The sequence below is a fragment of the Mirounga leonina genome, unplaced genomic scaffold (genome assembly GCF_011800145.1).
Source record: "Mirounga leonina isolate KUSES-001 unplaced genomic scaffold, KU_Mleo_1.0 Mir_170, whole genome shotgun sequence".
Taxonomy (NCBI): domain Eukaryota; kingdom Metazoa; phylum Chordata; class Mammalia; order Carnivora; family Phocidae; genus Mirounga; species Mirounga leonina.
Genome location: NW_023270433.1, coordinates 46,840,247 through 46,862,311, shown reverse-complemented (window position 1 = coordinate 46,862,311; position 22,065 = coordinate 46,840,247). Strand labels below are relative to the sequence as shown.

General features: G+C 40.3%; 3 protein-coding genes across 3 annotated transcripts; 1 reads left to right on the top strand and 2 right to left on the bottom strand.

Moving 5' to 3' along the window:
* Positions 1 to 227: 227 nt before the first annotated feature.
* LOC118018166 (interferon omega-1-like) lies at positions 228 to 1,069 on the top strand. The gene is given in 2 exon segments (XM_035016618.1): positions 228 to 708; positions 711 to 1,069. Coding segments are annotated over 2 exon segments (840 nt in total).
* A 2,300-nt stretch (positions 1,070 to 3,369) lies between these two features.
* Positions 3,370 to 3,689, bottom strand: LOC118018237 (protein S100-A6-like). Its single transcript, XM_035016685.1, has one exon. It carries the CDS (start codon positions 3,672 to 3,674, stop codon positions 3,402 to 3,404), a length of 273 nt encoding a protein of 90 aa, XP_034872576.1. The 5' UTR covers positions 3,675 to 3,689; the 3' UTR covers positions 3,370 to 3,401.
* Positions 3,690 to 12,374: 8,685 nt separating this feature from the next.
* Positions 12,375 to 13,001, bottom strand: IFNE (interferon epsilon). The gene has a single exon (XM_035016684.1). The coding sequence runs from the start codon at positions 12,999 to 13,001 to the stop codon at positions 12,375 to 12,377; it is 627 nt and encodes a 208-aa protein (XP_034872575.1).
* Between the last annotated feature and the right edge of the window lie 9,064 nt (positions 13,002 to 22,065).

Genomic DNA, 22,065 nt, shown 5'->3' with positions numbered 1-22,065 from the left:
AGAAGAGCAAAGTTCTATAGTAAAATAGATATGTGTGTAGGTGTGTGTGTATTCAGTCCGTACATACCTACACCACCTCAGTCTTCAGGACAAAGATGTCTCTCATTTGGCCGAGAAGTATCCACGTGGATGGACCCATTGTAAGTTTACTGGGAAAATCAGCTTCTGTTGTGAAAGTAATGATCTAGGTGGAACACATCTTCTTAGATAATAGGGAGAATACATAAATGAAAACAAACAAACAAAAAAAGGAAGTAAAAGCGAAGAGGAACGTTCAGAAAGTGAAAATTTCTGCGTTCCCCACTGAAAAGCCATGCTGGGAAAGCCTGTCTTCAGAGAACCTCGGCTCCGAGTTCACCAGACGCCCAGCCCGGCCGGACCAGCAGCAGCCTCGTCTTCCCCGCGGCCCTCCTGCACACTCTGCTCCCGCCCCGGGGGTGCTCACCTGCGGCCCTGAGGGCTCTCGGGGCTGGGCCCTGCCTCGGAGCCACGCGCTGGTGAGCAGGGAGCACTTCGCGCTTCTGAGCCACGCAAGGAGACTGTCCCCTCTCTTCTGTCTGCAGGACAGCAACGCCTTCAGACTCCCGCGGGAGATGGTGGAGGGCAGCCAGCTGCAGAAGGCCCAGGCTACGTCCGTCCTCCAGGAGCTGCTCCCGCCCTCCTTCAACCTCCGCCTCGCCGAGCACGCCTCGGCTGCCTGGAGCTCCCCCTGCTGGACCAGCTGCGTTCCGGCCTCCATCGGCGGCTGCCAGACCTGGACACCTGCTTGCTGCGGGCTGTGGGACGGGAAGATTGTGCCCTGGGAATGGAGCGCCCGACACTGGCCCTGAAGAGGTACTTCCGGGAAATCCGTCTCCTGGAAGAGAAGAAGTACAGCGACTGCGCCTGGGAAATTGTCAGAGCGGAAATCGTGAGATCCTTGTCTTCATCCAACAACTTCCAAGATAGGTTAGGAATTAGGGAAGGGACCTGGGGTCATCTTGAAATGACTCTCACGGACAAATTTGCCGTATCCCGCCCCGCACCTACGTCTGGTCACCACTGCAAGGGGCTCTCATTTCTGCCTTAGTAGAGAAGTTATTGAATTTAATTCAGCAAATATTTCGTGAATAGTATGAAGCAAGAATATGTTAAAAAGGGGCACCTGGGTGGCTCAGTCATTAAGCGTCTGCCTTCGGCTCAGGTCATGATCTCAGGGTCCTGGGATCGAGCCCTGGGCTCCCTGCTCCGCGGGAACCCTGCTTCTCCCTCTCCCACTCCCCCTGCTTGTGTTCCCTCTCTCGCTGTATCTCTCACTGTCAAATAAATAAATAAAATCTTAAAAAAATGTTAAAAAAATCCAGCTTCAGGATCATTAATTCCTAAGAGATGACTGCCCTGATACTTTCTGGCTCATTCATTCATTCATTCATTCATTTCTTCTTGCACCTATCATATTTATAGATCAGAAATGATATATAACGAAATGTTTATCTTTTCACTGCATTAAAATTTACAAAATGTATTTACCTTTTCATGTTATTAAATTTGCACTTTGTTTTATATATTAAATACTTACCAAGAAAACTTACTGGATTGTTCTAAAATCCAAATCCAAATCGTTTTGTAAATGTTATTGAAGAACAGATAGTAAAATTTATTTACTCATTCATTCCATTCAGAGTATACGTCAAAATAGAGTATCTAAATGACAAATGTGTAATTGTGGTCGAGAACTAGAGGTGAACTGGGGCACCTGGCTTGTTCAGTCAGAAGAAAGGCAGCTCTTGATCTCAGAGTTGTGAGTTCAATCCCCACGGTGGGTGTGGAGATTACTTAAAAATAAAATCTTAAAAAAAAAAAAAGGGAAAAAGGGCACCTGGGTGGCTCAGTCAGTAAGCCTCAGACTCTTCATTTTGGCTCAGGTCATGATCTCAGAGTTGTGAGATCAAGCCCCAGGTCAGGCTCCACACTCAGCAGAGAGTCTGCTTGAGATTCCTCCCTCTGCCTGTGTACCCTCCTCAAATAAATAAATAAATAAATAAATAAATAAAATATATTTTTTTTAAATGAAAAAAAAAAAACTAGAGATAAATAAAGCACATGTAGTTCTTTCTGTGTTGAAACTTAGTCTCACAGGGAGGGATACATAAAAATGGTACTAACGTTTATTTCATTTTCAATTATGTTAAAAACTACAAAGAGAAGTAAAGGAAAATGATGTTCTTACACAAGCAACTTTATTTTTATGTATTTATTTATTTATTTTTAGAGCGGGAGAAGGGGGTAGAGGCAGAGTGAGAGGGAGAGAGTGAATCTCAAGCAGGCTCCACACCCAGCGCAGAGCCTGACCCAGGGCTCCATTTCACAATCCTGAGATCATGACCTGAGTCAAAATCAAGAGTCAGACACCTAACTGACTGAGACACCCAGGCATCCCTACACAAGAAGCTTTAGATACAAATGACGCTGGAACGGAAAAATAATATTAGATGTCCTTTCTAAGGTGCCTGGGAGACATATAAATGCAGAAGTCTTACTGGCATTTGGGAATGTGGGTCTAGAATTTATAGGAATGCCATGAGGGAGGTGTCAATTTGCGATTCCTTATTGAGTATCTGCGAATGAGGGCAAGGGAATGGATGTAGTCATTTTCTAAGTAGAGAGGACAATGAGAAGAGGCCCAAATGTAGTCTTGCAGACCCTCAACATTTAACGGGCAGGCAGAGGAAAGTCTGCAAGGGCACTGAGGCAGGAGGGGCCAGTGCAGTTGAAAGGTCACATGGGGACAAGACTCCTGAAGGGAATATGGGTCAGAGTGTTGCTTGTGGGGCAGGTGTGGATGAACTGTCCCAGTGGACCTGCAAGCAGACACCACTGGTGACCTTAGCATGGTTCTAGTTTAGTGGAATTAATGGGGCAGAAACCAGATAGGTGTAGGTTGAAGAGGAAACACAAGAATGAGAATTAGGGATACCACATATAGAAGATTATCTCTCTAAGCTTGTTTGTGGAGGAGAGAAATAAGGTGTTACTTCCGGGAAAATGTGGGTTAACATCTCTGTGTTTAAGCAATTGTCATAGTGGTAATCAGCAGGTGCTTTCTCTTCATTAACAAACCTGTAAAGAAAACTAAGGAAGGGGTGCCTGGGTGGTTCAGTTGGTTGCGTATATGCCTCCGGCTTGGGTCATGATCTTTGGGTCCTGGGATTGAGCCCCACGTTGGGCTCCCTGCTACAAGGAGAGTCTACTCCCCCACACCCGACTTGTGCTTTCTCTCTCAGATAAATAAATAGGATCTTAAGAAAAAAACCCAAAACCCATCTTTTTTTTTTTTACCAAAAAAAGATATTTATTGAACAGTTACCCACCACTGGAGTTGACTTAGACATGGAGGGTGTCTCCACCTTCCTGATTTATTTTCAGCCCTTGAGGGCATCATTGTAGATCAAAGCCAAGGCTCCCAGGAAGGTGACATATTCCTGGAAGTTCACCACCTGGTCCTTGTTCCGGTCCAGGTCGTCCATCAGCTTTGCAATGTCAGCATCCTGCAGCTTCGCACCAATGGTGAGCTCTTTCTGGATCAGCTCCGTCAGCTCCTTCTTGCTCAGAGTGTTCTTGTCATCTTCCCTGCCCGAGTATTTATGGAAGATGGCCACGAGGAGGCCAATGGTCTGATCCAGGGGGCACGCCATGGCTGGGCACTGGGCTCAGAGCGCTTGACCGGGAGAGCGTCCAGGGACCCACAAAACCCACCTTTTATTTGGAAAAAAAAAAAAGAAAACTAAGGAAAAACGGAAGAGAACTAGGCTCTCACAAAACAGCGACAAATGATTTTATACAAAGTCCAGGTGGTTATGCATTTTAGAAGGTGCGCTACCAACTGAAAACTGAAACCTGGAATCAATAATAGTGACCTTAAGAGCAGAGAAATATGAATTATCTGACAGGTTTAAATTTGTTTTTACATATTTTATTTTGCGCTTGGTATTTATATTTTATAGAACAATGTTTTCATTACCATGTATAATAACTTTATTTTGTAACAATGCATGCAATTTTTAAAAAAGATTTTATTTATTTATTTGTCAGAGAGGGAGTGAGAAAGAGAGGGAGAGAGCGCACAAGCAGGGGGAGCGGAAGGCAGAGAGAGAGGCAACTCCCTGCTGAGCAAGGAGCCCGATGCAGGACTCGATCCCAGGACCCTGGGATGATGACCTGAGCTGAAAGCAGACACTTAACTGACTGAGCCACCCAGCCATCCCAATGCATGGAATTTCTCAAAAGTTATGTGTTCATGTGTTCAATTTTTGTATCTGAGTCAATGAAAACATAAAGTGCAAGAGAGGTGATGTTTTTCCAGGAGAGACCTACACGAGAAACCAGGAACACTTATATTTCCCAGACTGACTCTGGGGTGGAATCTCAGTGAAGCATTTTTGTTCAGGACCAATAGATACATTAAGTTCTTAGGATGAGGGAGAATCTCCAGGCACTTAACATAAATGCTGTAACAAAATATTCTAGCTCTAAGAGAGCTCTAAGTGTATTTGAAGATGAAGATTGAACTCACTTAAAGGCAAAAATAGATGGCTCATTTTGACAACTCCAAGAATGTTACCACCACCTGAGAGGTTTCTCCCATACCAGAGATGCTGTAGCACGGAATGGCCTCCCCTGATACTCTGAAATCTCAGAGAACATGGGCAGACTACTAGAAAAATCTCCCCGAGTATCTTCAGCATCTACAAGCGGTGGCCTTCAAAGGTTGTCAGTTCATGTGCAGTGCTTAATCACTACCACTCCTGCCAAGATCCTGATACTCCTCATTTATTTGTATTTATTCATTCATTCATTCATTCATTCATTCAACAACACATAATTATTATGTGTTGTACATAAAGACACAAGAGGAAAAAAAGCTTATTAGGTAGCAACAGAAACAGAAATTACTAACATGGGAAAATTCATTCACTCTCTTTCTTATCTTAGGGACTCTCTCCAAAGAAAATCCTGAATTTGTCTGATTGATTCTTTATCCTGTGTGTTCAGGATGATGCATTGCCTAGAAAGAAAAGCAGAACTGGAAAGAAGCTAAAGCAAGCCAATGGGATTTTTATGTTGGACAGGAGGGAATATTTTGGGCAAAGAAGTAGGAAGAATGGATCCAAAAGAGCAAGGGTATGCTCGGTGTGCTCACCTGTGCCCTGGGCAGGAGACCTTATGTCTGTCTTTTTCCTTGAACTAAAATAAGGTGACCTCCCCAGGTTAGTGTTGATATATACAAAACATAGGATATTTCTTGAAGTAAAGTTTGTAATTATTATCTTGAGGAAGGTGTACGTGTGTGGACAGAGGGGATGACAGAAAAAATGGAGTAAATGTTAGGTCTGGTGGAAGAAGCAAGATTTGCAAGGATTGTGAATTATGAGTTAATATTGAGTTTTTTAAATTAAAATCACACTGAGTTAGAGAAAATTTCTTATTGATGGCTAAATTTTGACTTAAAGAATATTTTGATTTCTGAGTATTACACTTTCCCCACTTACTAGGATAAAGTAGATGAATCAATAGTAAGTATAATCTCCCTCCCCCAGCCTCCTCATCCTTATCCCCAAAGCTGTTGACTGGCCCTTGGCTGGAGTAAGTCAAAGAATGAGTAGCCCCCATTTTTATTGTAACAGTTTGGGAACATGGACCAGTAAAGAGCTGGACATGCTTTTATAGACAAGAACTAGAAAAGGAGACTGTGCATAATAAAATTGCACAGCTTGAGTCATAGACCTGGCAAGCTCTCAGCTGATGTATATCGATCTCATTCTGATACTGCTTCTTATTTAAACGATTCCTTCGGTCATATCTACAAAAGAAAGATGGAAATATGTCCAGGCAAGCTGAGGTTTAGGAAGCACCATGGAATAGCACATGTGTTTACAGCCACATCCATCCTAAGTGAGGCAATGCTTAGTATAGGAGAACAATGTCGAGGGAATGGGCTGGAGAATGGGGGGATGTAGTCAATGCCACTTGACTATTTAGAAGGTCACCAAATAACCTTGGTTGAAACATCTGTGAACACTGAGAGAATCTGGGTTAGCTGGTCCAGAAGCCATTCTGTGTCATTCATACATGTATGCCTGTGAATGTGTTTGCCTGAACTGGATGAAAGCTATTGAACTAAAGCAGCAAAGATTTTAGTGCCTTCAAGGAAGTAGTGTATAAAAAGCATTTAGAATACTAAGACTTGGTCAGCTTTCTTTTGTTTGGATATGTTGTGTGGTCTCTTTTTTCTGCCTTTGAAAAACCTTACTCTCTTAAGGCTTGAAGATATGGTACTCTGTTCAGGAAATGGCATGGGGAAGCATCTGTAGAACTCCACTGTTGGTTGTGAATGCTTAAAATCGAGTTGAAATTTTGCAGTTTTGAAAATTTTGGAATGATGTAATGGGCAAAACAATGCAAATCTGAAATATGATGAGATCAAAATATTTCTGCTCTGATTATTTGATGATGTATATACATCAATTTTGTATATTGTATATGTATATGTATATGTATATTGTATATGATGTATATACATCAATACAAAAACAGTATTTCCATGCTGTTTTTCATTTTTGGCTTGTCCTTTTAAGGGGAAAATTTCATAAAGATCCTGCCTTAAAGCTATTTTCCTGGAATGTAGTCAAACAGGGATTTTCAATTTTAACCACTAGAGGGCAGAATAACATCAATCACTAGAATGGTTTGCTCAGTGTGTCAACATTAAGAAATAAAGTAACTCTAGGTATTCATATGCCTTAGTGCATCTGGTTAATTAACATAGCACCATGTTCTATTCATCCTTAATGAAGACACATAAAGCTTTTTTTTTTTTTTTTTTTTTTTTTTAACCAGCCCTAAGCCATTCCAATATGCTTCTTAGCAAAGGGACACCAGAGAACAAAGTTATTAAAATCGGGATGGAAAAAAAGTTCCCCAAATTCCCTTAAAAACCAATTATATTGGATGGTGTGATGTGGTCAGATTAGATAGTAAATAACAACACAGAACTGGTATTAGGCTGACATCACCATTTTAAAGCCTGCCTTTCCTTTATTTTGCACTATGTACTTATTCTAGATTCCCATAAATACGTTTGCTGTTTAAATAAAATGACAGAACATTTTTGTACGCATTGTTTCTAAGCTAGTTATCACAATCAATAATGTGATCAGTAACATGGATTTTTCTATACAACATGTGAAAATTAATAAAGAGAAACCTCACCAAAATGGAGCTGGGAGGTTGGACACAGGCAACTCTTCATGCCTTACCATCGCGACCACTCAAAGTCAATTGCAAATCCAATAGGAGGAGATGGACCTTGTAAGCCAATACTACATTACTATTTCAGCAGGAGGAAGAAAACTTTCTCCCCCTGGCAAAAGCCCAGCCAATGAGAGATAAGTCACAATTCAGCCAATGAGAAGCCACTATACTTTGAGCTCCCGGTTTTTTCCAATGGAATTTTGTTTATAACAGCTCCCCCCAGCTCCCCCCATCCCCCCCCACCACTTTTCTCTGTAAAAGTACATTCCTTTTTTTGAAAGGTTCTATTTATTTATTTGAGAGAGACAGCATGAGAGAGAGAGCACAAGCAGGGGGGAGGGGTAGAGGGAGAAGCTGACTCCCCACTTGGCAGGGAGCCCTACGGGGTACTTGATGCTAGGACCCTGGGATCGTGACCTGAGCCGAAGGCAGACGTTTAACCTATTGAGCCACGCAGGCACCCCTACATTCCTTCTTTTTATTCCAAACTTGCCTACTGTTTTGCTATACCTTGCTGTGCCTGATGGTAATTCTGTGCTATTCCTGAATAAATCTATCTATTCTGGTAAATAACTGGCAGTTTTATTTTTTTAAGGTTAACAAACTACTGGGAAAAATTCAAAACAATCTATTCATTAATATTTAACATGAGCCTGGATGCAGGTGAATATCTTTATGTAAATGAATTTAATGGCTGTACAGTAGTCTATAATATGGAATGCCCATTGTTTACTTATCTAATCTTTTATAAGAGCACATTAATTTGGCTGCAATTATCTTTTATAAAAATAATGCTGCAATAAATAAATTTGGGCACACATTTAGGCAGGCATATGGACAGATTATTTCTGTAATATAAATATCCAGAACTGCATTTGCTGGGTCCAGTGGTTTAAAAATTTTGGTAGATTTTACCAAAATAACCACCCATGTTTGGAAAATTTTACACTTCTACTGTGTATAGGTGTGTGCTCTTAGCCCAACCATCTCCAAACCATCTTGTTTTTCAGATTTTTCATTTATATGTATGATCCCTAGGAAGGCTATCTATGCATATTATCTACTTGTAGCTATATCTGCTTTTGTAAATTGCTTCTGTATTTCTTGCTGACATTGCTATTGCATTGTTAAACTTTTTTGAGTTTTTTATATTGAAAATATTAATATCAATATATTTTTTGAGATTTTTTTTATATGTCTTTTTATTTTCTTGATAGTTCTTTACTGGACAGACTTTTAAAAAAAATTTATGTATTGGGCTCCTGGCTGGCTCAGTTGTTAAGCGTCTCCCTTCGGCTCAGGTCATGATCCCAGGGTCCTGGGATTGAGTCCCACGTCAGGCTCTCTGCTCGGTGAGGAGCCTGCTTCTCCCTCCCCCGCTCTCTCTGTCTGCTGCTCCCCCTGCTTGTGCTCTCTCTGCCAAATAAATAAATAAAATCCTAAAAAAAAAAGCTGATCATTTAAAAAAATTAAAAATTAAAAAAATTATGTATTGGGGCATGTTGGTGGTGTAGTCGGTTAAGCAACCGGCTCTTGGTTTCAGCTCAGGTCTGACCTCAGGGTCATGAGGACAGTTAGTGTTTTTTTGTTATGTTTTGTTTATTTTTAATATATTAGGCATTAGTTGCACACAACAATCTGAGAGAGATGCTTTAGGGAAGAAATCTTTCCTCTGGAACCGTGCGCTCTACCCCATGTATGTATAATGCCACATGTGGTTTTTGATGTTTAATGCCTCAGATGTGGACCCAAGTGTTCCAAGGAACTTTTTGCACAGAACTTAGAGATGAATCTGTTGGTGAAATCTCTAACATCCTTCCTGCATAGGACCCTAGTTTGTGTGTTCTGAGACAATTTCCCTGTAGAGGGCTACAGCTGAAACCCTGAAATGTCCGAACCCCTCCCTTTGCCCTTCTAATTTCAACCCATAGTAGAAATCCACTTAGTCAGAGGTATTTTGAGGACTTTTTTGTTTCAGCTCCTGAACCCTATCCCACCCACAGAGAGTGCATCTTCTTTTTCTTCCCCCTCTAGTGGGCACAAATAGGTCCTTCAAGGTACTGCTCATGTAATCCCATAATTTGCTCTGGAAATACGCTTATTTCCTTCCCAGTTTCAGTGAGCCTCTTTCTCTTCCACTCAAACCTTCCTCCCAAGGAGTGACAATAGGTTAGGAGCTGTTACTAAAATAAGTCCACTATACTGAATAATATACCAGCTAAGAATTCAATTTTTAATGCTCTCAAATTAACTCCATTTTGATCATAAATATTTTTATCCACATTGATAACTACCTTGTTCATCTGACAAGAACCCACATGAATTTCTGTTATTTGGAATAATTAAATTTTCTCCTAGGGAAATACCTTATTAATTATAAGGCTTATGTTGAAACTTGGAATAAATTTCACTACAACAATGTGCACTTAGCTCTCTTAGGTAGAAAAAGTCACATGATTTATGGGTCAAGGCTAACCTTGTTCTTTGTTCTCCTTGAACCTTGCTTCACCCTTCCCAAGAGGTACACATCTCCACCTCCAGTGACTGAAACTTGTCTGAACAGGTTTCTAAGAAGATGGATTCTTCTTGCATTGAAGGTAAAACCATGGGACCATTTTTGTGTTATGATCACTTCCCTGCATCGTTGTAATGTGACTCTGGCTACTAGTCTCCAGATACTACATGCTGGCTATCTTCCTTACCCATAATGTTTCAAGTATACAAGCCAAAGAAATAAGGAATTTGTCATCAAATCTCTACTAATCGTGGGTGGAAAAACTAATTTAGCAGCCACCCACTTTGGACAATAACAAGACAAGTGGTCTTTTGAACAGAACAATGGGAGAAGTGTTGCACTTTATACAACTGTAAAAGTGAGCCATTTACACTATTTACATGTATTGTTTTATATTTTTCTACTGCATTTTTTTTTTAACTGAACCAAAAATAGGAAACATTCAAGTTTGGTGTCAATGGTTTCTATATTAATTGGTAGTTGAAAACATGACTAACCATCACCAGCAGTCAGGGGCCAAAAGCCCATGAAGAGTGGGTTCAGGAAAGGATTTTCTCAGATAAGCAGAACAATTAGAAGAAGGGCTCCCACCAGCACTTCTGCTCTACATATCATGTCATTATCTTATTGTATCCATACCATACAAGGATAAAAAACAATCTTTCGTTAGATAAAGAAAGATACTTTATTTTTTACTGCAAGACATAGCTTATCCAAATTGTCCATCCAGGAAAAGTAGAGAAACTGAAAAACAAAAATAAGAACTTAACCTCTTAGCAGACACATAAACAAGACTTCCTCATCTCTAGGTAGAGTGTCTTCTCACACTTATAAATGACCATGACAATATGGTATTTACATATTTCTTTTCTTTGGGCGAAAGTCACTGTGACTGTAGGAAAGCCACCAAGTCTCACTGAATGGCAGTTTCTCTGGCCCCACAGTTGCTCCATGAGGATTTCTGAGAGCTCCTGGTTGGAGGAGCTGGACTGCCTTCATCACCGGCAGCTCTGGCGAGTGGAAGCCCTCTCCCTTGGTTGGTGTGGGGGCCCTTCTGTCCGGCTCTCTTCCTCCTGGCCACTCCCTTCCCCGCCAAGGTAAGCTGGTGCAGTTCTGTTTCTTCTAATCTTCATCTAACACTTCCTTTTGCCGGCAAGACTCCTTCATGAATATTTCCTTTTCTTTTTTTTTAAGATTTTATTTATTTGAGAGAGAGAGAGAGAGCATGAGCAGGGGGAGGGGCAGAGGGAGATGCAGGCTCCCCACTGGGAGCCCCCAGCAGGGTTGATCCCAAGACCCCAAGATTACAACCTGAGCTGAAGGCAGATGCTTAAATGACTGAACCACCCAGGCACCCCTCCTTCATGCATATTTCTAATAACTGGCACTTGTTAGATGCATTTTAGTTTATTATTTTACTTTGTAATGTTCATGGGACTAAAAATTAAAATATAAAAATAAGCTTTAAAATGACCTCTGCCCTGTCCTCTTCCCTTTTAGTGTCTCCTCCCCAAAATACAGGTTATCATTGTAATTTACTTCTTATACATTCTTTATTTGTTCATACACAAGTTAGGGCAAATGTAAAATTTGTTTTACATTTTAATGTCAAATATAGCATTTTATATACACCGTTCTGCATCTTGCCTATTTTTTTTACTTTTTTTTTTCAGTATAGGAAGAGCATCCTCATCATTTTCTCCAGCTGAGTAGTGTTCCTTTGTGTGAATATACTTTACTGTCTCTAATTAAAAGAGTTTGTGTTGTTTCCTGTTTTTGGATATTATAAATAATGCTGCAATGAATAATATTGTACATAAGTCATTACACACATGTGCAAGTGTTTTTATAAGATAAATTTCAAACCCAAAATTTATGGATCAAAGACTATCATTTTAATAGGTATCCCCAATTTGCCTCTGTAGTGATCCTACCAATTTCCAGTGCTCTGGCAAATTATAAGAGCATCCCTCTCCCAAATCTCCAGAGAGTGTGGGCCTTCACCTATCTGTTATAAATGGCATGTTATTCACTTTTAATTTGCATCTTTTATTATTATGAGTGAGGTTGAATCTCTTCTCATGCATTTGTTTTCCCTCTGCAATCTGCTTGCTCATGCCCTTTGGCCCTATTTCTATTGTGTCACCTGTAACAAATATTCAGTGTGTATTGATATTTTCAAATCTCGCAGTGCACATTATCCCTAGTATTTCTCATTGTGTCTACTAATTTCTGGCAAAGGAATCACTGGAATGGATGTTCTATTTTAAGAAAAGTATTATTACAGTGGAGACATATTTCATTTTATTTACCTGGTCAACTTTGATGAAAATATACCCATTTGAAGAACCAATTATGAAACGTTAATGGATCTACTTTAACTCATAAAACTTAAGATGAATAGAAAATACAAAGTGACATTACAAGATACAGACAATTGTAGTCAATATGCATAATCTTAAAGGACAGATTAAAAAAAAATATATATATATACATAAAACCCAAACAATACACCAACTTACGAAAAAAAGGAGTAATAGTGTCTGGAAAAGTCCTCCCACCCCTCCACCTACCCTATGCTTTTAAAGCCTGCAGTTGGCTCTTGCTCTACATTCTTCAAGGAATCCATTTCTTGTTTTCTTAGCTTTCTTATCAGTTGGAAGGCAAAGAACAGACACCGGTTGATTTCTACTCGAACAATGGTCCAGGCACAGCGGCTGTACTCCTGGTTTTCCAGGTAATCATGGATCCTCCAGAAGTACATTTTAACGTGCAACCTAGGGTTCTCACCACTCAGAATGCCACTTTTCTGCTCTGCTTCCAGGCCTCTAAGCCCTTCTAGGTATTCCAGCTGTTGATGAAGTTCAGTGAGGAAATTCTCCATGTGCCTTTCCTCCCAACCATGCAGAGAAATATCTGCCCGGAAGAGGTTGAAGATCTGCAGAAGCATCTCATGAAGAATGACCAGTGCCTGTCCTCTCTGGTCCCAGTGACGATTCAGAGACTGCTGGGGAAGTAGGAAGTTTGTCCTGTGTGGTAGACACTGCTGAATTGATGATTTTTGCAATTTATTCCAGAGTCTTAAACTCTCTCTGTTTACTCTTTGTTGGATGAGAGCCAGTTTCAGTCCAACGGAGAAGAGGGTAGAAGAGGCCAACAGCACCAACACAATTTCAAAGAAATGCTTGTTAATCATGGTGAAGGTCAAATATGCCACTTATCTTTGTACAGACTTAGTAGAGCTCCAGCTTTAGTGAATGTTGGCTTTTCATGCATCTCAGATAGTTCTGGAAGGTGTTCTCTCTTGTAGGTTTGTTTTCTAATGCTGTCATTACTCTAAGATTACATGTTAGGTTTTCTGGTTCCCTTTTCATAGTGTTTATGGGACATTTCCTCCACTTCCCCCATTGTGTTGGCTGTTTGATGAAGTAACCAAAAGAACTTGTTTCATTGTATGTGTTCCTTCAGATAATTACAGACTAGTCATCCAATATGATTTTCTATTACCCTCATTATTACATACAAAGTTTCACTCAACACAATATGCTTTCTAAATATTTAGTCAAGCTTATTAAAGTTCTTTTATTGAGAGTATTTTTTAAAGGAGTACTCTTTTAATATCTATATTAAATATATATCTGAGTAATATTTATCAGAGGTAAGGGCACTCGTGGGGGAAAATTAAAATCTATACAGACTACTAAATTTAAAACCTCAAGTAGAACTGTACATTTGCACAAATGTTTGAGCAAATTAACCTTAAAATACATATGAGCAATCTTAAATTGTTTCATATCTTATTCAAGCAGTTGAATATCTAAGTTTCTGGCCTATGAAAGGTAATGTGAAAGAGAAGAAAATTAGCAAAAGAAGGTTGTTATAAAATTATTGCAACTGCAGAATATTAGAAATGGCCTATAGGTCCAAAAATAAGGGAAGGGTTAGATAAATGTTGGTAAATCCATATGATTAAATGCTATGTAGGGGTGCTTGGGTGGTCCAGTGGGTTAAGCATCTGCCTTCGGGTCAGGTCATGATCCCAGGGTCCTGGGATCGAGTCCCATATCGGGCTCCCTGCTCAGTGGGGAGTCTGCTCCCTCCACCTTCACCCGCTTGTGCCCACTCTCTCTTAAATAAATAAAATTAAAAAAAATGCTATGTAACCATTTTTTTTAAAAGATTTTTTATTTTATTTATTTGACAGAGAGAGACACAGCGAGAGAGGGAACACAAGCAGGGGGAGTGGGAGAGGGAGAAGCAGGCTCCCCGCAGAGCAGGGAGCCTGATGCGGGACTCGATCCCAGGACCCTGGGATCATGACCTGAGCTGAAGGCAGTCGCTTAACCAACTGAGCCACCCAGGCGCCCTATGTAACCATTTTTAAAAAAGATTTTTAAAATTTATTTGAGAGAAAGAGAGAGGGAGAGAGAGAGAGCATGCGCACCGTGGGGGAGAGGGAGAGGGAGAGAGAAGCCCAAGCAGACTCCGTACTGAGTACAGAGCCCTACTTGGGGCTCGATCTCACGACCCTGAGATCAGATCTGAGCTGAAACCAAGAGTCTAATGCTTAACCAACGGCATCACCCAGGTGCCCCGCTATGTAGCCATTATAAATAATAAAGTTATATGTAAACAGATCGGGGGCAGTTGGCTAGTGATATTCCCTAGGGTACCTATAACTATGGTAAATTTTACCTCAATATCTTTAAATAAATAATGCCTCTTGAATGGCAAATACCCAGTTCCATATTCTAAATCCTCCTGAATATGCCTCCAATCTACCTTTCCAATCTTATCTCCCACTGTTGCTCCAAATGTTGTGTGAGGGACCCTGAACTCCAGATAAGGTTCATGACTCGCTATTTCCTTAATACAGCTAGCCAGGGGGTGTGTGTGTGCGTGTGTGTATTGGACGCTTTCTCTCTCAGAAACATCACCCACACCTCCTTCACCCCCAGTACCTGTCTGTGCAAGGACTAAGGATTACTTCTTTACAGCCTAGATTTTATTTTTAAGAAGTTATAATCTCTCAGGGAGCCTGGGTGGCTCAGTCAGACCTTGGGCTTGGGTCATGATCCCAGGGTCCTGGGATCCAGCCCCGCATCGGGCTCCCTGCTCAGCGGGGAGCCTGCTTCTCCCTCTCCCACTCCCCCTGCTTGTGCTCCCTCTCTCACTGCCTCTCTCTGTCAAATAAATAAATAAATAAAATCTTAAAAAAAAAAAAGAAGCTATAATCTCTTTTCTGGATCCTCACAGCACTGTATATCTTTTTAAAAATGCCTTTCTTGTTCTGTCTCATATATGGCTATTTTTTTACTTGTCACATTTACATTTAATGTGATTATGCACATAGGTAAATATAATTAATGTACTACGGCAGGATTTACATCTACCATATTGCTATTTATTTTTTAATTGTTCATTTTTTCCCCTTTTTTTGGGATTGATTACAAAAAATGATTCCATTTTATCTCTACTATTGGTTTATCAGCTACACTGCTTTTAAAAAAAGATTTTATTTATTTATTTGTCAGAGAGAGAGCATGCACAAGCAGGGGGAGCAGCAGGCAGAGGGAGAAGCAGGCTCCCTGCTGAGCCGGGAGCCCAACATGGGACTTGAACCCAGGACCCTGGGATCATGACCTGCGCCAAAGGCAGATGCTTAACCGACTGAGCCACCCAGGTGTCCCCAAAGACTTTGTCTTAATCAGTGATGCTTAATACTTAGCACTTTTTTTTTCACTATCATGATAGTTCTCCATTGCTTTTCTCTAAAGTAGTATAAGCTTGCAGTGGATTCCCTTAATACCATCCTTAGATTTAGACAAAAGGGACCCACACACCAGGCTTTACTGTCTCATGGGCTCTGAATGCCATTCATGACCCTCCACATGCACAGCCATGTATACAGATACACACTCAAGCCCATTCACACACACGCATGCATACACACGTTTGTTTTTTTAAATTTTTTTATTCTTATGTTAATCCCCATACATGACATCATTAGTTTTTGATGTAGTGTTCCATGATTCATTGTTTGTGCATAACACCCAGTGCTCCATGCAGAATGTGCCCTCCTCAATACCCATCACCAGGCTAACCCATCCTCCCACCCCCCTCCCCTCTAGAACCCTCAGTTTGTTTTTCAGAGTCCATTGTCTCTCATGGTTCGTCTACCCCTCCGATTTCCCCCGCTTCTTTCTTCCCCTCCCGCTACCTTCTTCTTCTTCTTTTTTTTTCTTAACATATATTGCATTATTTGTTTCAGAGGTACAGATCTGAGATTCAACAGTCTTACACAATTCACAGCGCTTACCAGAGCACATACCCTCCCCAGTGTCTATCACCCAGTCACCCTATCCCTCCCACCCCACCCCCCACTCCAGCAACCCTCAGTTTGTTTCCTGCGATTAAAAATTCCTCATATCAGTGAGATCATATGATACATGTCTTTCTCTGTTTGACTTATTTCGCTCAACATAATACCCTCCAGTTCCATCCACGTTGTTGCAAATGGCAAGATCTCATTCCTTTTGATGGCTGCATAATATTCCATTGTATATATATATATATATACCACATCTTCTTTATCCATTCATCTGTCGATGGACATCTTGGCTCTTTCCACAGTTTGGCTATTGTGGACATTGCTGCTAAAAACATCGGGGTGCACGTACCCTTTCGGATCCCTACTTTTGTATCTTTGGGGTAAATACCCAGAAGTTACTTCAATTGCTGGGTCGTAGGGTAGCTCTATTTTCAACTTTTTGAGGAACCTCCATACTGTTTTTCAGAGTGGCTGCACCAGCTTGCATTCCCACCAACAGCATACACACGCTTTTAAAGAATATCTAGAGCCCATGTCACTTAGGATCTGGGGACCAGGGAAAGAATGCTCAGAAAGGAATGGGCCAACTATCCCTAAGGTGGACAGAAGGCTGGGAATATTTCATGTTTCCACCAGGCAAAGTGCAGATTTCCTAGAATATGTACCAGTGAGTAGAGTCCTTATGAGGATAGTCCCTTGGGAGTGAGAGGACATTGCCCTAGACTATGAAGTCTGCTCCATCCATACTAACAAAGTGTAAAAGCAAGCCCCAAAGGAATCAAACAGAGTAACTCAACTATGTCCTCATAGTAACTCAACTATGTCCTAAAACAAAGCCCAACCATATATGAAGGACTTCACAAATCCAGTAATGTCAGACTTACAATGTTCTGAATCTAGTCAAAAGCTATAGACATACAAAGAAGCAGGAAAATAGGACCTAAAAACAGTAGAAAAGATAATCAAGAAACAAGACCTGGAAATGACACAAATGACAGAATTAGCAGACAAGGAGGTTGGAACACATATTATAAATATACCTCATAAGCTAAACAAGATAAGAAAAAAGATGAATGTGATGAGGAAAGAATGAAAGATATCAAAAAGGAGCAAAGTGAATTTCTAGAGATGAAAAACATGCTACCTAAAGTGATAAATACACTAGATGGATTAACATTCAGATAAGATACTGCAGAAAACAGTATCAGTGAGCTCGAAGACATCACCATAGAAACTATCAAAAATAAAAGAGAAAAAGACTAAGTGAACATCAGTCGCCTGTATGATCATACCAAATGGGTCTGATATTTCTGTAGAGTCCCAGAAGGAGATAAAAAATGTTGAAATAAAAAATGTCTGAAACTTTCCCAAATTTAATTAAAATGATAAAACCACAGATTCAAGAAGCTTAAGAAACTCCTAATAGAAGATACAAGGAGAAAATCACACCAAGGCACATTATCATCAAATTGCTGAAATATAATGGTAGAAAGAATACCTTAAAATAGGTCAGGGAAAAAGAAGACATATGATGCACAGAGAAATAAAATTAAGATGACAGCAGTCTTCTCTTAAAAAATCATGCAAGCCAAAAGACAGTGGAACAGTATCTTTACAGTACTGAAAGAAAAAACTATCTCCACATGGCATTCTGTACTCAGCAACAATATATTTCCAAACTGAAGACAAAATACTTTTTCAGATGAACAGAAAGCCAAGACAATTCATTGCCAGCAGACCTGAGATACAAGAATTATTATTTTTTTAAAAGATTTTATTTATTTATTTGAGACAGAGAATGAGAGACAGAGAGCATGAGAGGGAGGAGGGTCAGAGGGAGAAGCAGACTCCCTGCCGAGCAGGGAGCCCGATGTGGGACTCGATCCAGGGACTCCAGGATCATGACCTGAGCCGAAGGCAGTCGCTTAACCAACTGAGCCACCCAGGCGCCCGAGATACAAGAATTATTAAAGGAAGTTATTCAAGAAGAAGAATAGTTATTCAAGAAAAATGATACCAAATAGAAATTTAGATTTACCAAAAGGAATGAACAAGACCAGAAAGGGTAACTATGTGGGTAAATACTTGATAATCAGTCAATATAGATGAAATATTTTCTCATTTTAAAAATCTCTTTAAAATGTAATCGACTATTTAAAATAAATATAGTATCAATGTTTGTGGGGTATAAAACATGAAAATGTGTGACAACAATAGCAAAAAGGATGACAGGAAGGAGAAAGAAATATATTGTTGTAATATCCTCTGCACTGAACTTTAAGCCATATGTAATATTATTTGAAAATAAATTGTAATATGCTAAATAAAGATATATATACTTTAAGCCCTAAAGAAACTACTATAAAAATAAAGTGGTATAGCTATGGGTGCCTGGGTGGCTCAGTCAGTTGTCTAAAAAAAAAAAAGACAAAGTCTTTGAAGAAAATGGAATAAACTAACAGTGGCAATCTATCTGATTAGAATGGACTTCGTAAATGACTTTTAAGTTTATTGCACAGGTATACATTTTTTTTTAAAGATTTTATTTATTTGAGAGAGAGAATGAGAGAGAGAGAGAGAGCATGAGAGGGGGGAGGGTCAGAGGGAGAAGCAGACTCCCTGCCGAGCAGGGAGCCCGATGCGGGACTCGATCCCGGGACTCCAGGATCATGACCTGAGCCGAAGACAGTCGCTTAACCAACTGAGCCACCCAGGCGCCCCTGCACAGGTATACATTTTTATCTATTCACTTTTTTTCACAAATTTAACACTGTCAATCTAAAAAATATAATGCTGTAATTAAAATTCTGGTTACCTCTGTATGTTAAAAACATACCAAATAGTTCATTAGTAAGGAAGACATTTTAAAGTCGACCAAAGGATGGCAGCATAACATCAATTACTTAGAGCCTGGCATCAACTTGCACTGTTCGCAAGAGAAATCAAAAAGTTCATGGCATCTAGTGGTTTAATAACATGTGGTCAGCAACACATTATTACTTTGAAAAAATGAATTGTTCCCATAATGCATAAGATTACTAATCACTCTAACTCAAATTAAGGTATTATTAAGTATTTCCCTTTTCCTGCCTTGACTGCGTTAATGGACATTTGTTGCTTTCTGGCTATTCACTGTCATCACCTCTCCCTTTTTGAGGGTTATTGTTATGGATGGCCTGACTTCTCTGCCTCTTCTTGGATCTTGTGCTTCTGGCCTGAGTCCCCATCTGACACATCTAGCCCTGTCCAGGCTACTCAGTGCCTCACTTTCTCTGGCTTCGTGATTACTTCAGGAATGGGCCTTTGTCCCAGTGGTCTCAACACATTTTTATCCCCATTTTCTGAGCATAAACTTGCAAATATTTAACCATATTAATTTATCTGTCCTAGAATGCTGTAGTTAGAAGTGATCCTAAATGACCTATAATCTCTGCTTCCTGTTCCCTTCCTGAAAAATTTAGTCCTAAAGCCAATACATGGGCAGAAAAAAAATAAGCATTGTGCTGGAAGGGGCAGGGATGCATGGTAGTCCAGAGCAGGATGCCAGGGTTCAAAGAGGATGAGGTAAGCGTCCATATGGAGAGCTAACCTGGCATGTGGTGTTGGAGCCTGAGAAAAGTGAGTAGAGTATCTGTGGGGGTACAGTTTCTGTGAAGAGTCACAGCCAAAGTGGGGTGAGGAAGGCAAAGTTCTTGTGGACAAAGTTTCCAAAATACTGCCTTAGAAATTACTTGATTATTATTTATTTATTTATTTATTTATTTATTTAAGTTGTATATATTTAAGGTATACAACATGATGTTTTGATATACATGTACATTGTGAAATGATTACTATAGCCAAGCTAATTAATATATCCATTACCTCACATAGCTACCTAAATACTTACTAGTTTTAATGAGTTAAATAGTGGAAAGCCTGGCAGTCACATCCAAATGCCTAGATGTCGGGGCACCTGGGTGGCTCAGTCGTTAAGCATCTGCCTTCGGCTCAGGTCATGATCCCAGGGTCCTGGGATGGAGCCCCACATAGGGCTCTCTGCTCAGCAGGAAGCCTGCTTCTCCCTCTCCCACTCCCTCTGCTTGTGTTCCCTCTCTCGCTGTCTCTCTTTATCAAAATAAAGAAATAAAATCTTTAAAAAAAAATGCCTAGATGCCATCCTTATTCAAAGGATCAAAGTGAACCTCATCAAGAATGGGACAAATTGAAATCATGCACCACCTTATAAGATGCAATCAAAATAACACAACATCCCTTCTGGGCTATTTCCACCAATGTAAATAACTTGAATTTAATCATGAGGAAACATCACTTAAACCAAAATTAAGGAACATTCTACAGAATAATTGCCCTGTAACAGTTTAAGGTTGTGAAAGCCAAAGAAAGACAGGAACTGTTCCAGATTAAAGGAGACTAAAGGGACTCTGGTTTCCAGTTTTGCATTTAAGGAGCTTAGAAGTCATTACTCTATCCTATTAAGTAAAAAAGCTGAGCAGACTGAAAAATCAATCACTCTTTTTGGATCCATAAGACAGAGGAAGATGCAGGGCAAACCAATGCCCCCTATATTTGGGAGAGAGGCAGGAGAATCCAGGGACTAACAGTTTTCCGGAGAGAGTCACAAGTGGAAACCACTGTGGGAACCAGTGTTGGGGTAGGAAACCTGAACTGTAGTTGGTGGATTGCTGGAGGCTCTGTGAAACTAAAGAATATGTCAACTAAACACACAGTGTGATTTTTTTTTTTAAAGATTTTATTTATTTTTTGACAGAGAGAGAGAGACAGTGAGAGAGGGAACACAAGCAGGGGGAGTGGGAGAGGGAGAAGCAGGCTTCCCGCGGAGCAGGGAGCCCAATGTGGGGCTCGATCCCAGGACCCTGGGATCATGACCTGAGCCGAAGGCAGACGCTTAACAACTGAGCCACCCAGGCGCCCCCACAGTGTGATTTTTAACAGTGTCCATTTGCTATTCAGGATATTATTGGTACAACTGGACAAATCTAAACGTGAAGGCTGAGTATTACATGGTTCTAATGTAATGATGTTAATTTCCCTTTTTTATAATTTTTTTTTTTTAGAGAGAGTGTGTGTGAGTGTGGGGGAAGACAGAGAGGGAGAGAGAGAATCTTAAGCAAACTCCATGCTCAGCATGGAGCCTGACTTGGGGCTCAGTCTCACAACTGGGATCATGACCTGAGCCGAAATCGAGCTGGACAGTTAACAAGAGTCAGATGCTTAACTGACTGAGCCACCCAGGTACCCAAGGATGTTAATTTCTTAGTTTTGATGATGACATTGTGGTTATGCAGGAGAAATGTTCCTCTTTATAAGAAATACACATTAAAGTGTGTGAGAATATTGGGGCATCAGACTGGCAGCTTACTCTGAACTGGTTACAAAACCAAGATTCTCTCTCCTATATTAGCAACTTTTGTGACTATTTCAAAAGGGGAAAAAAGTATGTGTGTGTTTGAGTGTGCATGTATTTTTTAATGAAATAATTCATTTTTGAGAGGTGATAACTGAGGCCTCATAGGACAAAGTAACCTTCTTTCTCCATACTAACATCACCTAAATTGTTCTTCTGTCCTCTCTTCATAGTTTAATTTAGGCCAAGAATGGCAGAAATACAGGGAAAGAAAAGACCACCACTCCACATTATGAGTATATCATGATGCTTAAGTCCACGGCCTCCAAAGTGTGACAGACTACATTTAAATCTCAACTTTGCCATTTGCTGTGTGGTCTTGGGCAAGTTATTAACATCTCTGTATCTCAGTTATATCAATGCAAATACAAGGGCAATAACAGTGTCTCAGGCAGCTGTTGTGAGCTCTAATTGAAATAATGTGCTTATCAGTGTTTGGCACATGGTCCATGCTCAGTAAATGATATTATTATGTTGTATGAGGCACAACAGTATTAATAG